The following is an 18,961-nucleotide window of genomic DNA, read 5'->3' on the forward strand; positions in this document are numbered from 1 at the left end:
CTGTTAGACTAGGTTCACATTGCGTTAGTGCAGTCCGTTAAACGGACTGCGCTAACGCAAGTACCTACTTTGGCACATCGCTAGCGCAGATAGAGCATCTTCTAGCTCTATCTGCGCTAGTGGTGACAGACCCGGAAATGCTGCAGCCCGCGTCTCGGGGTCCATCACTCAATGACGGCACATCGCTAGCGCACGCCCATTGTGTGCGTCCAACATTGCAGTCTATGGCGGTATTAACGGACTACATTACACCGCGTTATGCCGCGGTGTAACGTAGTCTGTTAAATGTACCAACATAATGCAATGTGAACCAAGCCTTAGGCTAGGGTCACATTGCGTTAGTGCAATCAGTTTAGCGCTAGCGCTAGCGGATTGCGCTAACGCAATGTTTTTTATGGGGCCGCGTTCGGGGTCGCGGTAACGTCCCCGCTCTCGCAAATCCCCGATCTGCGAGAGCGGGGAACGGACCGCGGGCGCGCCTCGGACGCTGCAAGCAGCGTCCGCGGCACGCCAGGAATCTCCGGCGCGTCGCTAGCGCGTGCCGAACATGGCACGCGCTAGTGTAGCGCGTTCCCATTAGCGTGAATGGGCGCGTTAACGGACGCGTTGCACGGCGTTAATTTCGCCGTGCAACGCTGTCCGTTTAACGCGGTCCCATAACGCAATGGGAACTCAGCCTTAGCCAGCATATGTACATGTGGGGGTTGCTAGGGAAGGACACCCGAGCGTGCTCGAGAAATCTCGAGTAAAGAGTATATTCGCTCATCATTAGTGCTTAAAGGGACACTGTCACCTGAATTCGGAGGGAACAATCTTCAGCCATGGAGGCGGGGTTTTTGGGTTTTTGATTCACCCTTTCCTTACCCGCTGGCTGCAATATTGGATTGAAGTTTATTATCTGTCCTCCGTAGTACATGCCTGCACAAGGTGCAATCTTGCCTTGTGCAGGCGTGTACTATGGAGGACAGAGAATGAACTTCAATCCAATATTGCAGCCAGCATGCAGCCAGCGAGTAAGGAAAGGGTGAAAGAAAAACCCCAAAACCCTGCCTCCATGGCTGAAGATTGTTCCCTCCGAATTCAGGTGACAGTGTCCCTTTAAAAACGCATTGCATATGCATGTGGTATGGATGCTAGGTGAGAAAAATCACATTGTACTCGTATGACACCCTGATTTATTTTATAGGCGAATGTAAGCAAGCCTTTAGTGGCATCATCCAAACCTCCTTTATCTGTGGAGGTTCAGATATAAACATCTGCAAATGATCCAAGAGAGACAGCTGATGGTGAATGAGAAGTGACTAAATGTCTCATTATTATCCATTTTCTCCCCGCCCTTGTCAGCTAAACCTCTCCTCACAACAGCAGACATAGACCAGGAGGAGGGGAGAACTCAGGAGACTTCTCATAGCACAGCTCTACAAAGAGGTGATCATGAATGGAGTGTGCCTGGAGAGCTGCTTAGATAAGGTCCACATTTGGTTATGGTAGCACATGAGAAGACTAGGAAGACATCAGCTGTATTTTCATGCACCTGAGGACCTGCAGCAATGTCTGGTGAGTTACCTGCTGTGTCTGGACACCTGGAGCTGTGCGGTGGCTGTAGAAATTCTTGGCTGGAAGTTCTAGACAGGATGCATTTGTGCACTCTACAATGGAAAAGTTAATAAGAGCCATATGGGATTAACCACAACATAAAACCAGAGCAAATTACTTATTTCACTATTAAGGGAAACCTGTTTGGTCTCTCTATATGTCTATGTAAGCAATAATGTAATCTACTCAATGTAAAATAACTAGTTTGGATGAGTGGTGGTGGTGAAGGCACTGAGCAGACAGCTGAAGTTGGCTAATCCAGGTATGGACATGTCATTTTTCTAAAAGGAGCAATGATAGAATTGTTCAGGAGCTCTAGGTATTCTGATATTACCACAGCTGGCTTTCACCTAGGTGAGAGGAGCATGGCTGTTCTCCGCTCTGCACCTCCATCCACCCTGAACAGATGGGAATGGAATGGATGCCAACCAACCAGAATTTCCTGGAAGTCTGTTACATATAGCTTTTTTGCTTGTCCTTAAGGTGTGCGTGCGTGCGTGCGTGCGTGTTTTCTTTCTGAAGAAAAGTATACTGATTATCTTGACTATAAACTATCACTTTACAGTGAGTGCAGCCAATGTCTTCATATCGACTGTATGTGATCTAGTCATGTATCACTTCTAATGCTTTATAGTTTTCCAATATATCTGAAAAATAATTTTTTTTAATAATCTATCTAGAAAATAGATGAAGTGTAGTAGTTCAGTGGCAGTCTTCTAGGTGTATAATTCATCTCCCTAGCCAAACAAGTGTGTGACTCCAATGTTCTGATGTTTCCGGCCATAGTAGCCTGTTACTGAAGCAGCAAGTTATGAGACTCCCCAATGCAGAGAACACCATGCCAAAGCCTTCTCAGATAACGCCTCCAATTCCAGCTATACGGGTAGTCTCTGTATACTAACCAGATTGGTTTGTGACCTAATAGCATTAAAATATCACTAAACTTGCTTTTCTAGACAGACACAAATTTCTTTTGCATATAAATTAATGATTGATGTTTGACAAAATGCAAAGTCTTAATTACTCTAATATCACTGGCGTATGTTACTGTTACCAGACGTCTGTGTAGACCACTGCAGTACTGAAATGTATGACATATCGAATAGGGAAATGTATAAAAAATGTGTGTGTCATCTGCTGGGGCTTGTAAATGGTGAATGACATAAACATACCTTAGGGTACGTTCAGACTAGCGTTGTGCTAGTGTGCATCGGCGCCGCGTCGGGCGACGCAGCGGCGACGCACGCGTCATGCGCCCCTATGTTTAACATGGGGGACGCATGCGTTTTTGCTTGTTGCGTTTTGCGACAAATGCGTCTTTTTTGCCGCAAGCGTCGGACCAAGAAAACGCAACAAGTTGCATTTTTCTTGCGTCCGATTTTCGGCAAAAAACGACGCACGCGTCGCAAAACGCAGCGTTTTTGCGTGCGTTTTGCCGCGTTTTTCGGTGCGTTGGGCGTCGCGTCGCCGACGCAGCGGCGCACAACGCTAGTCTGAACGTAGCCTTAGTGTCATCATATGGGTATGATTCCAGTGCTGGTGCACCTTGGGGGAAAATATCCTGGCTCCTATCGTGACCATTGCAGAATGAGATAATGCTGATACTTTCCAGTTAATCCCTTAGATGCCACAGGTTACAGTAACACTTAGGCTGTGTGCACACGTTGCAGATTTTTTGTATTTTTTTTTTTTTTGCTATAAAAACGCGAAAAAAAACCCGCATATATTATGCATCCCATCATTTAGAATGCATTCTGCAATTTTTGTGCACATGATGATGGTTTTTTTTTTTCCGCAAAAAAACGCATCACGGTAAAAATCGCATGTTCATTAATTTTGCGGATTTTTTGCAGATTTCCCACTATATTATTGCATTGGGAACCTCCGGAAAAACCCGCAAAAAAAACGCCCCCAAAATGCGGTAAAAACTGTTTTGCTCAGGAAATTTCTGCAAGAAATCCTGAACGTGTGCACATAGCCCTACAAAGTAAGTCATTATTACTTCATAAGTCAATAGTGCACATGATGATGGTCAACTTTGTAATCTATCTTATAAGAGAAATCTGCTTTCACTCTCAAGTCATGGGTGACAGTTGGTGATTTTAAGATTCTATGGAGGAGGGTGTAGGTAGGGGCAGAGAAACATTACTCTACGTATAACTTTGAGCACAAACTGTTAACTTCTATCTCGGTAAAAAGAAAATATGCATTCACTTTTTTAACCTATCAATTGAGGATGAATTATCAGCCCAGTAGATTAAATAAGCTGATTTCTCTAGTATTTTATGTTGCAAAGATTTTTATTTTCACTCTACCATTGACTTAGGGTTGTGGTTAAACACTTTAAAAGGTTTGACAATGAGTGGGTGCTACACCCTGTGTCACCTGTGGGTGGCCCATTTAAAAGTCAGTAAGAATGAGTCAGTTCTATATGCGAAGCATTCCCTGAAGCTGCACATTCCACTGCCTTATGTAAAACGAGGGAGCAGAGTTAAAATGTTTTACCTTCAATAACTCCCTCTATTGATTATTATTCCAAACATGCTTATCTTAATGTTTCAAATGATCAGATGCATCACTTATTTGCTCTGTAGATATTGCTGAAAAGATTCACTGAATGTTTTTACAGTGGTAAGAAGTAAAGTTTTAATCCTTTCATGACATATGACGTGTATACATACAAGTCATGTGTCATGTCTCCGCCTTTAATGTGGGCTTCGGCACTGACATTTGTTTTTCAGGCACATGACAGCTGATTTCATCAGCTGACGTGTGCCCTTAACAGCCGCGGGTGGAATTGTGATGCTGAAAAATGGAGATGCCATTGGGCTTTATTATCTACGATCTCGTAATGCCCCTGAGAATCGTATTGCCAGGTCAGTTTAAGCATTTAATGAACATGGTAAAAAAAAAAAAAATAAAACCTTGTGGAATTGCACTTTTCTCTAGTCACCTTCCATGACAGCAGGATCGGAGCATGTCTCCCCGCCCTAATAGGGGACAGGAAATCAAAAGAGGTTAAATACCCTCCCCTTCCTGCAACCACCAGTGTTTTTCCTGTCCCCTATGGGGCATGAAGAGGTTCTCAGATGGTGCTGCCGTGGCCGGTGATCGGAGCACTAGTACCTTTATAGCCGGGCAGTTGAGGTCAGAGGGTTTCCGCTCTCCCCCTCTGTGACTTCTCCCATCTCCGCAGCTTCTGCGTGACTTGGGACCCTCCATCCCGCCCTTCCTGTGCCTCCCTTGTGGGGCAAAGCAGGGAGGTGAAGCTCTCCGGGGTCCTCTTGTAGCTCCCCGGCTCTCCTCCTCCCTCCTCACTGCCGCTGGAAGCTGCGCACCGGAAGTGACATTTCCGGACTTCCGGTCTAAGCCTCCAGGCTCTGGAGGCCTTGTGCGCACCGGCCGGCGTCCCACCCTATGGCCGGAGCTGGCGGCAGCCATGACAGGCGTTTCAATCTGCAACCCCTACGGACCTGGGAGGAGGAGGAGCATGAATCAGCTGACGACCTCGATATGTGCATATATTCCTGGTCGGGGGAAGCCTCCAGGTAAGGCCTATGTCTGTATCCCTGCTGACGGTGACTGACTGACGGACCCTATGGACGGCGACAAACCCCTGCACTCTGCTTCTGCAGAGCCCAGCGCACACCCTCCTACTGTAAGTAGAGGATGAGGTCCCTTGCTGTCCAGTGATAACGTTTTTTTAAAAACTTAGTCAGCCTCTCTCTCTGTTTTCTAGGGAGACAAGGCCTCTGCCCCCCAAAAATCCAGCCGCAAGTGTGGTACATGTGCGACCAAGCTTCCTTCGGCTTTATAAGAAAAAGCTTTGCCAATCATGCACAGATGAAGTGCTACGTAGTGAACAGCCCTCCCTCCTGGACAGTATCGGAACCCTCATCAAACAAGAGGTTCAGTCCTCTATGGCGGCCCTGTCCCAGGCTCCGACTCCACAGCCGCCTCCTCCTAAGAAAAGGAAGATGGCTCCTATTATATCTGACTCTGACTCGGGCGAGATTCATACCTCGGGTTCAGAGGAGGTTTGGGAGAATGAGGGTTCTACTTCCAACCCCAAAACAGACAATAAAAAATATCTCTTCTCTTCTGAAGATATGGAAGAGCTGATCTCCATGGTGAAGGGCACTATGGGGGTGGAAGAGGAGGTAACAAGTCATTCCATTCAGGATGACATGTTTGGAGGGTTAAAACCTAGGACCCCAAAAGGTTTTCCCATCCACGAGAATATTGAGAACCTTATCCTTCAGGAGTGGGGCCTACCTGAGAAAGCTTTGAGTGTCCCTTCAGAACTGAAGAATCGTTTCCCTCTTGAGGGGGACTGTTCTTTATGGGAGATGCCTAAAGTAGACGTACAAGTCTCCAGGGTGACCAAAAAGACGGCTCTACCCTTCGAGGATTCCTCACAGCTCAAAGATCCTATGGATCGCAAAACTGAGAGCTTACTGAGGAAATCCTGGGACACCTCTACTAATTTACTGAAGCCAAACATGGCCTCCACATTTGTTGCCAGATCTCTATTTCTTTGGTTACGTACCTTAGAAAATCACCTTTCTCAGGGGACACCTAGGGAGGAAATTTTAGATTCCCTACCACTGCTCCAGAAGGCTACAGGCTTCCTGGCGGATGCTTCAGCTGAATCTGTACGGGCAGCTGCTAGGTCTGCAGTTCTCTCCAACTCCGCTAGGAGGGCTCTATGGCTTAAGTCCTGGGGAGGTGATTTAACTTCTAAATCCAGATTATGTGGTCTTCCCTTCCAGTGACATTATATGTTCGGGTCAGCCCTCGATGACATACTAGACAAAGCTACGGATAAAAAGAAAGCTCTCCCGGAGCAAAAAAACTCAAGGAAATGCTTTTTTTCGTCCCAACCCCCGGGAACAGGTTCCCCAGAGGGATTACAGCGGTAAAGGCAAGACAGGTCAGTGGAGTTACCCCACAGGGGGTAAGGCTAAGAACATCCTTGTTCCTCAACCTCAGCAGACCACTGACAAACAATGACTGCCTTCTGGTCGGAGGTCGACTCTCAGGTTTCTTTCCCCAATGGCAGACCATCACCACAAATCAGTGGGTCCTGCGTACCATTCAGGAGGGATTACGGTTAGAATTCGAGAGTCCTCCTCCTCACCGTCTAAAAATTACATCCCTACAATCTCCATACCTTCGAGGATGCCTCAATGCAGACATTCTCGATCTGCTTCGGACAGGGGTGATCTCCCGGGTACCTCCTCAGGAAGTAGGAGAAGGCCACTACTCTCACCTATTCTTGGTGAAAAAACCCTCTGGAAAACATTGGGTTATCATAAACCTGAAACCCCTGAATCAAGTAATCAAATACCACAGATTCAAGATGGAGTCAATCAAATCGGCAATCCCGCTGACTGGCCAGGACTGGGTAATGGCTACGTTGGATCTGAGAGATGCTTACTATCATGTGCCGATACATCCCGACCACAGAAAATTTCTCAGATTCGCGGTGACCCAGAACCATCAAACCAGCCATTATCAATTCAACGTCCTCCCATTCGGGGTCTCGTCAGCTCCACGGGTTTTTACCAAGATCATGTCAGAGGCAGTGATCTTCATCCGGCATCAAAGGATTTGTATCATCCCATACCTGGACGATTTTCTTATTACCGCTCCATCTGTCCCTCGGTTAAATCAGGATGTAACGAGAGTCCTGGGTATCCTGAAGTCACTGGGTTGGATTCCGAACCTGAAAAAATTTCTAGGAGTTCTTCTGGACTTAAGGGAAAGAATGTCCTTCTTGCCCAGGGACCGTCAGGACGATCTAGTACACAAGATCTCCAGGTTCAGGAGCCAGAATTTCCCGACCCTAAGGGACTCAATGTCAATCCTGGGTTCATTGACGTCCTGCATCCAGGCAGTCTCCTGGGCCCAGGCTCACACAAGAATCCTTCAGACCCACATCCTGAGACATTCAAGAGGAGCCCAGAATGCCCTGAACAAGAGGATTTCCCTTCCCAATCATGTGAAATCCTCCCTTTCATGGTGGCTGAACTCCCAGAACCTTCAAAAAGGAGTCAGCTGGGATCAGAGACCTCTGAAGGTGCTCACAACAGATGCGAGCCAGAGAGGGTGGGGTGCCATAATCGAGGGATCCCACTTCCAGGGGTTGTGGCCCCCAGACGTCAGATCAAGATCCTCAAATCTGAGAGAATTAAAAGCGGTGGAGGAGGCGCTAAAAGCTGCTTTGACCCTCATCCGGGGTCACCATGTACGGATCATGTCCGACAATACAACTACGGTGGCCTACCTCCGTCATCAGGGAGGCATGAAAAGCACCAGCCTAAAATCTACCGCTACAAGAATTTTTTCCTGGGGAGAAAGACATCTCCTGTACATCTCGGCAGTACACATAAAGGGGTCAGACAATGCCGAGGCGGACTTCCTAAGTCAGAAAGATTTCCATCCTGGAGAATGGTCCTTGAACCAAGAGGTGTTTCTTTCCCTTGTCCGGAGATGGGGAAATCCCGACGTGGATCTGTTTGCCAACAGCAGGAACACGAAGTCGAGCACGTTCTTCTCCCTCAACCTATCAGACGGGGCTCAGGGATTGGACGCCTTCTCCCATCCTTGGAAGTTTGCCCTGGCATATGCCTTCCCACCAATTCCCATGTTGCCAAGAACTTTACAGAAGATCTGGACGGATCAAGTCACAACAATTCTGGTAGCACCAATGTGGCCAGGAAGGAGCTGGTACGGTGCACTAACAGACATGGCTCTGGAAGGCCCGATACCTCTACCTCAGATAGCAGACCTTCTTCATCAAGGACCACTGCTATACCCAGACATTCACAGGCTAAGGCTATGTTCACACCCAGGAAGGGGGCTGTGGGTTCTCCTGCGGGTTTTCCCACAGCGGATTTGATAAATCTGCAGGGCAAACCCGCTGCGGTTATCCCTGCAAATTTTATCGCGGTTTGTGTTGCGGGTTCCGCTGCGGGATTTACTCCTACTATTGATGCTGCATATGCAGCAATATGCAGCATAAATAGTAATGTTAAAAATAATAAAAATAATGATGTACTCACCCTCTGACGTCCCGATCTCCTCGGCGCAGCAGGCGGCGGTCCGGTTCCAAAGATGCTGTGCGAGAAGGACCTTCGTGACGTCACCGCAGGTCCTGGTCGCATAGAAAACCTGAGACCGGACGGCCGCGTGCAGCGCTGGGAGGTGAGTATATCATTATTTTTTATTTTAATTTTTATTTTTTATTTTTTATTTTTTTACACAAATATGGTTCCCGGGGCCTGGAGGAGAGTCTCCCCTCCTCCACCCCGGGTACCATCTGCACATTATCCGCTTACTTCCAGCATGGTGGGCACAGCCCCATGCGGGAAGTAAGCGGATCAATGCATTCATATGTGTGCAGAATCGCTGCGATTCTGCACAAAGAAGTGACATGCTGCGGGTTGTAAACCGCTGCGTTCCCGCGCGGTTTTTCCTGCAGCATGTGCACAGCGGTTTGCGGTTTCCATAGGGTTTACAGGTTACTGTAAACACAATGGAAACTGCAGCGGACCCGCAGCGGCAAAATCGCTGCGGTTCCGCGGTAAAAACTGCAGAGTGTGAACATGGCCTAAAACTGGCAGCCTTGTTACTGAGGCCGAGATTCTGAGAGCTAGGAGTCTCTCAGATGACGTCATTAAAACTCTACAAAATAGTAGAAAGCCTGTAACTAATGCCATTTATGGTAAGGTCTGGAAAAAAATTTCTTCTTGGTGTGACCCAAACAAACCTGATCCATTCCATCCCAATATCGCTCAGATCAGGTACGGACTGGTGCTGAAATTCAGTCCTGGCATTTGAAATCACACAGGCCCGTGTTGTCCCAGTCACCAAGAACCAGATGGGATATATTACTAATATTACCCTGGATGGAGGAAAGAAAGATTTACTACAAGACCAATATTTCAAATGATACCCATGACATGCTGGGGTAAGTGACGGAGTCAGTGACCTTGTGCTTCATCACAACTGTTAACAGTATGTTAACAATGTAGCAGACAAGGCAGCCCACAGCCAGACAGGCCCTTCTGGCATTTGCCAGAATTGCCCAATGGCCAGTCCGGCCCTGGCTCAGATATTAGAATTTCTCCAAAAAGGTCTGGAGCTAGGTCTCTCACCTAGCACCTTTAAAAGTTCAGGTGTCGGCTCTAAGTTCCTTCTTTGATCAGGATTTAGCAGGCCACCGATGGGTTAAACGTTTTATGGTTTCCGCAGCTAGAATTCGTCCCAGGTTTCAGGTCCAAACCCCTCCTTGGGATCTGAACCTCGTACTAAATAGTCTAACCAGGGACCCCTTTGAACCTTTACCAGCCATTAGTCTTAAAATCCTGACCCTCAAGACTGTCTTCCTAGTGGCAATTACCACCGCTAGGCATGTAGGAGAGCTGCAGGCCCTGTCAGTACAAGAACCATACTTAATAACCATGAATAGCATAATCCTTAAACTGGACCCTGCCTTTATGCCGAAAGTGGTCTCAGACTTTCTTAAAAATCAGGATATTGTCTTACCCTCATTCTGTCCAGATCCCTCTAATCCGAAAGAAGAAACCTTTCACACCCTGGATGTCCGCAGGGTGGTCCTCTTCTACCTCCAACAAACCGAGGGTTGGAGGATAGACCAAAACCTTTTCGTCCAGTGGTCAGGACGAAATAAAGGCAAAAAAGCGGCTAAAAATACAATCGCTAACTGGATCAAGCAGGCCATCTGTCTTGCATACTCAACCTGGGGAATGGCTCCCCCGGCATCACTGAAAGCTCACTCCACCCGTTCAGTTTCAACATCCTGGGCAGAGAGGGGCAACGCATCATTGGAGCAGATATGCAGAGCTGCCACCTGGTCATCAGTCCATACATTCACCAGGCATTACAGACTAAATTTCAATAGGGACCTATCGTTTGGCAGAAGTGTTCTGCACGCTGTTGTCCTTCCCTAGAGAAATTAGCTGTTGGTATATCTCCGATCCTGCTGTCGTGGAAGGTGACTAGAGAAAATAGAATTGGTTCTTACCAATAATTCGGTGTCTAGGAACCTTCCACGACAGCACTAATTTCCCCCCCTATCTGATATTTTATTGGATGATTTCTGCACTTAAGTGGTAACTATACATGCTACTGTGTCCAGAAAAAACACTGGTGGTTGCAGGAAGGGGAGGGTATTTAACCTGTTTTGATTTCCTGTCCCCTATTAGGGCGGGGAGACATCCTCCGATCCTGCTGTCGTGGAAGGTTCCTAGAAACCGAATTATCGGTAAGAACTAATTCTATTTTTGCAATTTAATCTCACTTCAATTTTTTTACTTTCCAGTACATTATATGGTGAAATCAATGACACATTCAATGGTACAACTTGGTCTTCCAAAAACAAGCCCTCACACGGCCATATTGATGGAAAAATAAAAAAAGTTATGACTCTGGGAAGAAGGGGAGCAAAAGGGGTGGAGGAGAACTTTGCAATATTTTTTCTATGTTTTATTTTATTACTGAATGCAAAATTATTCAATTTACTAAATAGTGTCCGTAATAAAATCTGTTTTAATTCATATGTAAATTAGATTTAGAGACTGTCCACTAGCCCAACTCCACTTTCTGGTTTTGCCAAAAAGTGCTTAAAGTGGTGGTCTGAAACAAAATTTTATTTTCCATCTAAATCTCTAATGTATTGATGTAGGCAGCGGATTGATCGGAGTACTGTCCTGCAACAGTGAATATATATTTATTCAGGATCAAAGATAATACAGTTCTAACTGGTATTCCTTATAGCTTAGGATCTTAGCATCTTCTCTGTCTTCTTGCAAAGTGAAAGTAAAATGTGCTTCAGCTACACACAGAGTGAACAGGAAGTTCCTGTGTATTTTCCTTTTAACAATGCTTTAATGGCAATATAGCATTATTCCTGGAAACAGAAACTCAAACTATTAAACTGTAGTAAATAGTATTTTTTGCATTATATATACAATACGCATTATTTCAACAATTGATGTAATCTTTTTTTTTTTCTTCTATTATAAATTAAAAAGACCATATCCTTCCCTCACTACTGGAACTGTAGTTTTTAATTTATATTCTTTCTCTTTGATGCTCAGTTTGAGAATCCCAATGCATGTTGAGCTACTTAAAGGAGTTGTTGTCAGAGGCAGAAACTGCGGTCCCTTTCAGAGCCTCTTCCCCTTCAATGAAACAAAATGTCATCAGTCACCTCTGTTCAGGGGTTGGGCTAGCCCCTGCTTTACTGAGCATGCACCTGTTGTCAATTCTGACAGTTGCTCAATAGGATTTTGTCACACTGCACTGTTCATCTTAGTCCACAGTGACAATGCAGCGGCTCTGATCAGAAGTGATGAACTCTCAACAAAAGGCACAATCATTCCAAATTGTAAGTAAAACGCAAGCAGAGAACAGCACCACACCTGCAAGTGACATCACTAAGGGTGAATCTGATAGATCACAGGAAAACAAAGTTGCAAAAAGAGATCATGTGAAAAGAAGAGCAGCTCAGGTTACAGCGGGATTTGACAAAGCAACTTATTTAATGAAATGGTGATGTATGGCCATTATTTCACATGAAAGGGACATGCAAAGTACTGGCCAACCCCTATAAGTATAATTGTCAAAGCTCTATGATAAGCCACACTTTCTTCTGTTTGATAGCTCATTAACTGGGTAGTCAAGCCAGGAGAGTGGGTTGGGTGGGAAATGGAGACAAGGAGGCTTGGAAGTGCTTTGACACTCCTGGAACACTTTAAAGGGGTTTTCCCCACAAAAAATCTAATTTTAACCCCTTTCTGCCATTAGACGTACTATTCCGTCCATGTGGGGTGGGCTTTACTTCCCAAGGACGGAATAGTACGTCATAGTCGATTGGCCGCGCTCACGGGGGGAGCGCGGCCGATTGCGGCCAGGTGTCAGCTACTTATCGCAGCTGACATCCGGCACTATGTGCCAGGAGTGGTCACGGACCGCCCCCGGCACATTAACCCCCAGCACACCGCGATCAAACATGATCGCGATGTGCCGGCGGTGCAGGGAAGCATCGCGCAGGGAGGGGGCTCACTGCGGGCTTCCCTGAGACCCCCGCAGCAACGCGATGTGATCGCGTTGCTCCGGGGGTCTCCTACCTTCCTTCCTGCAGCAAGTCCCGGATCCAAGATGGCCACGGATCCGGATCCTGCAGGGAGGGAGGTGCCTTACCAAGTGCCTGCTCTGAGCAGGCACTTGGTAACGCTGCAGCGCTCTGAGACAGATCGGTGATCTGCCAGAGTGCTGTGCAAACTGGCAGATCACCGATCTGTACTGTCCCCCCCTGGGACAAAGTAAAAAAGTTTAAAAAATGTTTTACAAGTGTGTAAAAAAAAAATAAAATAAAAAAAAAAAAAAAAAAAAAAAAAATCCTAATAAATAAATAATGAAAAAAAATATATATATATTATTCCCATAAATACATTTCTTTAAATAAAAAAAAAAACAATAAAAGTACACATATTTAGTATCGCCACGTCCGTAACGACCCGACCTATAAAACTGTCCCACTAGTTAACCCCTTCAGTAAACACCGTAAGAAAAAGAGACAAAAAACAACGCTTTATTATCATACCACCGAACAAAAAGTGGTATAACACGCGATCAAAAAGACGGATATAAATAACCATGGTACCGCTGGAAGCATCATCTTGTCCCGCAGAAAACGAGCCGCGAAAAAGCAACATCAGCAAAAAAATAAAAAAGTTATAGTCCTCAGAATAAAGCGATGCAAAAATAAAAACTATTTTATAGAAAAAATAATTATCGTATAAAAGCGCCAAAACATAAAAAAAATGATATAAATGAGGTATCGCTGTAATCGTACTGACCCGAAGAATAAAACTGCTTTATCAATTTTACCAAACGCGGAACGGTATAAACGCCTCCCCCAAAAGAAATTCATGAATAGCTGGTTTTTGGTAATTCTGCCTCACAAAAATCGGAATAAAAAGCGATCAAAAAAAGTCACGTGCCCGAAAATGTTACCAATAAAAACGTCAACTCGTCCCGCAAAAAACAAGACCTTAAATGACTCTGTGGACTCAAATATGGAAAAATTATAGCTCTCAAAATGTGGTAACGCAAAAAATATTTTTTGCAATAAAAAGCGTCTTTCAGTATGTGACGGCTGCCAATCATAAAAATCCACAAAAAAACCCACTATAAAAGTAAATCAAATCCCCCTTCATCACCCCCTTAGTTAGGGAAAAATAAAAAAATTAAAAAAATATATTTATTTCCATTTTCCGGTTAGGGTTAGGGCTAGGGTTAAGGCTACAGTTAGGGTTAAGGCTACAGTTAGGGTTGGGGCTAAAGTTAGGGTTAGGGTTTGGATTACATTTGCGGTTGGGATTAGGGTTAGGGGTGTGTCTGGGTTAGAGGTGTGGTTAGGGTTACCGTTGGAATTAGGGTTAGGGGTGTGTTTGGATTAGGGTTTCAGTTATAATTGAGGGGTTTCCACTGTTTAGGCACATCAGGGCTCTCCAAACGCGACATGGCGTCCAATCTCAATTCCAGCCAATTCTGCGTTGAAAAAGTAAAACAGTGCTCCTTCCCTTCCGAGCTCTCCCGTGTGTCCAAACAGGAGTTTACCCCAACATATGGGGTATCAGCGTACTCAGGACAAATTGGACAACAACTCTTGGGCTCCAATGTCTCCTGTTACCCGTGGGAAAATACAAAACTGGGGGCTAAAAAAAATTTTTTGTGGGAAAAAAAGATTTTTTTATTTTCATGGCTCTGCGTTATAAACTGTAGTGAAACACTTGGGGGCTCAAAGTTCTCACAACACATCTAGATAAGTTCCTTGGGGGGTCTAGTTTCCAATATGGGGTCACTTGTGGGGGGTTTCTACTGTATAGGTACATTAGGGGCTCTGCAAACGCAATGTGACGCCTGCAGACCATTCCATCTAAGTCTGTATTCCAAATGGCGCTCCTTCCCTTCCGAGCCCTCCCATGCGCCCAAACGGTGGTTCCCCCCACATATGGGGTATCAGCGCACTCAGGACAAATTGCACAACAACTTTTGGGGTCCAATTTCTCCTGTTACCCTCGGGAAAATACAAAACTGGGGACTAAAAAATAATTTTTGTGAAAAAAAAAAAAAAAAAAAAATGATTTTTTATTTTTACGGTTCTGCATTATAAACTTCTGTGAAGCACTTGGTGGGTCAAAGTGCTCACCACACCTCTAGATAAGTTCCTTAGGGGGTCTACTTTCCAAAATGGTGTCACTTGTCGGGGGTTTCAATGTTTAGGCACATCAGTGGCTCTCCAAACGCAACATGGCGTCCCATCTCAATTCCTGTCAATTTTGCATTAAAAAGTCAAATGGCGCTCCTTCGCTTCCAAGCTCTGTCATGCGCTCAAACAGTGGTTTACCTCCACTTATGGGGTATCGGCGTACTCAGGACAAATTGTACAATAAGGTTTGGGGTCCATTTTCTCCTGTAACCCTTGGTAAAATAAAACAAATTGGAGCTGAAGTAATTTTTTTGTGAAATAAAGTTAAATGTTAATTTTTATTTAAACATTCCAAAAATTCCTGTTAAACACCTGAAGGGTTAATAAACTTCTTGAATGTGGTTTTGAGAACCTTGAGGGGTGCAGTTTTTAGAATGGTGTCACACTTGGGTATTTTCTATCATATAGACCCCTCAAAATGACTTCAAATGAGATGTGGTCCCTAAAATAAAATGGTGTTGTAAAAATGAGAAATTGCTGGTCAACTTTTAACCCTGATAACTCCCTAACAAAAAAAAAATTTTGGTTCCAAAATTGTGCTGATGTAAAGTAGACATGTGGGAAATGTTACTTATTACGTATTTTGTGTGACATATCTCTGATTTAATTGCATAAAAATTCAAAGTTGGAAAATTGCGAAATTTTAAAAAATGTTTTTTGCCATATTTCTGTTTTTTTTCACAAACGCAGGAAATATCAAAGAAATTTTACCACTATCATGAAGTACAATATGTCACAAGAAAACAATGTCAGAATCACCGGGATCCGTTGACGCGTTCCAGAGTTATAACCTCATAAAGGGACAGTGGTCAGAATTGTAAAAATTGGCCCGGTCCATAACGTGCAAACCACCCTTGGGGGTACAGGGGTTAATCAATTGATTTTTGAATAATACCTTCCAGAATTGGATGTTTTTATGTAGGATGCTAGCAGGTACATAGGATGCAGTGACACACAGGAGACAGAGCAAGGGTGAACAGGTTCTTTATATAAAACAGTGATGGAATAAGCAGGGGGGTAAAGGATAGAATTTGCGGATGGGGAAGACTAATATAGCAGGTAACAATGGGTTAACTTATCATTCTCTGGAGGAAGGTGGCTGGAAGATCTCTTGGCGGCGCAAGATGGTTCCAATCCAGTCCCGCAGAAAGGCGATGCAAGGTCTCCTTGCGGTGATGAATCCTCCGGGTCCTTCGGCATGTGGTCTCCTGGTCTGGACACGCAGTTGAGTAGAAATGGAGGTCCGCCACACAGCAAAAGGAGCAGAAAGTTCAGTAGTGAAGGTTGCAGGTGGAGTACACAGTTCAGCGGTCATGGCCACAGGTGCAGTCCAGCACTCAGCATGCACCACAGGGATAGTACTGAGCGGTGCCTCCGCAGTAGCCAGTGGAACGTCACTGTCAACCCTGAATTGGTCACTGTGCGGTGCAGGGGTCTCTATGGGCTGTGAGTAGCTGGCGTGGGTCAGTCGAGAGGGAGTCAACCGTCTCTTTCCTCACACGCTGATTCCCCGCCAAAAGTCCCGTCTTTCTGCGCACCCAGCTATTTAGCTCAGACCTGCCCCCACTACTGAGGTGTCCTGAACTGCTCCGGTCAGAAATCTCTTCCGCCCCCCACTTCCCTGTAATTATGGTGACAGTCCCGACAATTCCAGCCCAGACACCCAGGAGGGACCGTTGGCCTTATCCACCTCCATATATTTACATAAAATGTTCCTGTGCTGAGAGAACCTAATGTGCCCCTGCTGTGTACTGGCTGTGTCTGACTGTGCAGGAACATGGTCTGATCATACCACAGCTTCTGGGCAGGGGGGAGAAGCAAAAGAGAAGACATTACAGCACAAGATCACAGATAATTCTTCTTGTGAGGTAAAACATTTTCCGTGTCTGTTTTTAAGCAATGTTTTACGTCAAAGAAATAATCATTTGTGATTCCTTGCTGTTATGTCAGTATACTCTTCTGCTTCACCCCCATGCCCAGGAGCTGTGGTATGATCAGATCATGTTCCTACACGGTCAGAGACGGCCATAATACAGTACACAGCAGGGGCACATTTATAACATTAACTCAGCACAGGAATATTTTATTTAACCCTTAACTACTGGTACTTAAACCACAGTGCCATTAATGGTGTTGTGGAAAAAGTGTATAAAAAGTCTGATGTGCCATTTAATTTCTCTCTCCTCTGATGTGACCGCATGGGCGCTGCCATCTTCTCCTGGGAAGAAAATGTATTTCCAATTAGGGTTACAGCTGGGCTAAAGTCAGGGTTGGTGCTAAAGTTAGGGCTAGGGTTGGGATTAGGGTTTAGATTAGGATTAAGGTGGAGCTTAAGGTTTGGATTAAGGTTAGGTTTGGGATTAGGATTAGGGGTGTATTGAGATTAGGGTTGGGTTTGTGGTTAGGGTTGTGATTAGGGTTATAGTTAGGATTGTGATTAGGGTTAGTGGTGTGTTCGGGTTATGGTTCTTATTAGGGTTAGGGGTGTGTTGGGGTTAGGCATGGAATTAGAATTGGGGGTTTCCACTGTTTAGGTACATCAGGGGGTCTCCAAACGCGACATGGCTCCCACCATTGAGTCCAGCCAATTTTGAGTTCAAAAAGTCAAATGGTGCTCCCTCCCTTCTGAGCTCTGCCGTGCACCCAAACAGTGGTTACCCCCACATATGGGGCATCAGCGTACTGGGGACAAATTGAATAACAACTTTTGGGGTCCCATTTCTCCTGTTATCCTTGGGAAAATGTAAAAAATTGGGGGCTAAAAAAATCACTTTTGTGGAATTTTTTTTTATTTTCACGGCTCTGCATTATAAACGTCTGTGAAGCACTTGGGCATTCAAGGTGCTCACCACACATCTAGATAAGCTCCTTTCGGGTCTAGCTTCCCACAACTTCTCCTTCATCTCCCACAAACTTGCCAGTATGGGGTTTTCTTCATGGCGGCCGTGTGCATGTAACTATCCTGGCTCTTATTGTTTGTGAGCGGACTCTCTTCATGTCTTAGCCACTTTCACAGCATGTTTATCATTTGGCTGTGTTTACACGGCATGTACTTATAGCAGTTTGCTGCATGTTACCCCGCATCTGGCCTATGCAAACATACCTCCCCCCTTCTCTTTTTTTTTTTTTTTAGTTGTTTATTGAGCTTTCGCTATAAGGTCGGATTCATCCAGTGATTGCCCCACGGTATTGGGTTTGGTGTGTTTTTTGATAACTTTGGGGACGCCCTTATGTTATCATTATCTGTGGCTGTACATTTAAACTTTACCAGGAACTCTGCCTCATAACGTATATTTTACTGCATTTGAGTTCCCTCATGCATATATGCATATGACTGTATCAGCATTTATTTCCATCTCAGGCTCTTGTCTTTTGGTTCAGCATTATATAAGGAGAATGGTGTGTTTGTTTTTGATCCTCATTGGACATGTGTTAAATGGTTTTACATTTTGTATGTGTTTTGTCTTTATACAATAAAGTTGGATTTCACATTTTGTATATACAGGTGTGCACACATTTATGCAGTGTCTTTCTCTTCTTGTTTAGTATTTGCATTTTCCATGCATTGTGTAGCACCCTGATTTATATTTTGGGTTTATTTAGGTATAGTAGGGCTCCTGACAAACTCATATCTTATTCTGTAGTTTCCAAAATGGGGTCACTTATGGGGGGGTTTCTACTTTTTAGGCACATCAAGGACTCTGCAAACGCAACATGACGACAGAAGACTAGTGATGAGCGAACGTGCTCGCCACTACTCGGTACTTGCTTGAGTATTATTGTGCTCGGTGTACTCGGCGAGCACCGATCATTTTACGGGATTATTCAGTAGGAGCTCAGGTCTCCGTCCTGCAAATCTGGTGCTCTTTAGAGCTCCAATGACAATGCAGGGATTGTCAGCCATGCACTGTAATTCCATAGCCATCTTTTGTTGTCGTATTACAGTGATTGGATGGCCGCACAGCATCATCAGGTCTATAAGAGATCTGGCGCCACCCTGCTCACCACATTCTGCTCCGGACTTAGCGAGTGTAGGGAGAGCTGCTGCTGAGATAGGGT

The 18,961-nt window shown here is 45.1% G+C and overlaps 1 protein-coding gene across 2 annotated transcripts in view; it reads left to right on the forward strand.

Annotated features, from left to right (window-relative positions):
• Positions 1-1,397: 1,397 nt before the first annotated feature.
• Positions 1,398-18,961, forward strand: part of SYT15 (synaptotagmin 15) — a 119,794-nt gene continuing 102,230 nt past the window's right edge. The window contains exon 1 of one of the 2 annotated variants that reach the window (XM_069755823.1): positions 1,398-1,557. In XM_069755823.1, the coding sequence (XP_069611924.1) occupies positions 1,551-1,557 (7 nt within the window). In that variant the 5' untranslated portion in view covers positions 1,398-1,550. The remainder of the gene's footprint in view (positions 1,558-18,961) is intronic. The other variant, XM_069755824.1, reaches the window with a different exon arrangement.

Source organism: Ranitomeya imitator, chromosome 2 (genome assembly GCF_032444005.1).
Source record: "Ranitomeya imitator isolate aRanImi1 chromosome 2, aRanImi1.pri, whole genome shotgun sequence".
Lineage (NCBI taxonomy): Eukaryota > Metazoa > Chordata > Amphibia > Anura > Dendrobatidae > Ranitomeya > Ranitomeya imitator.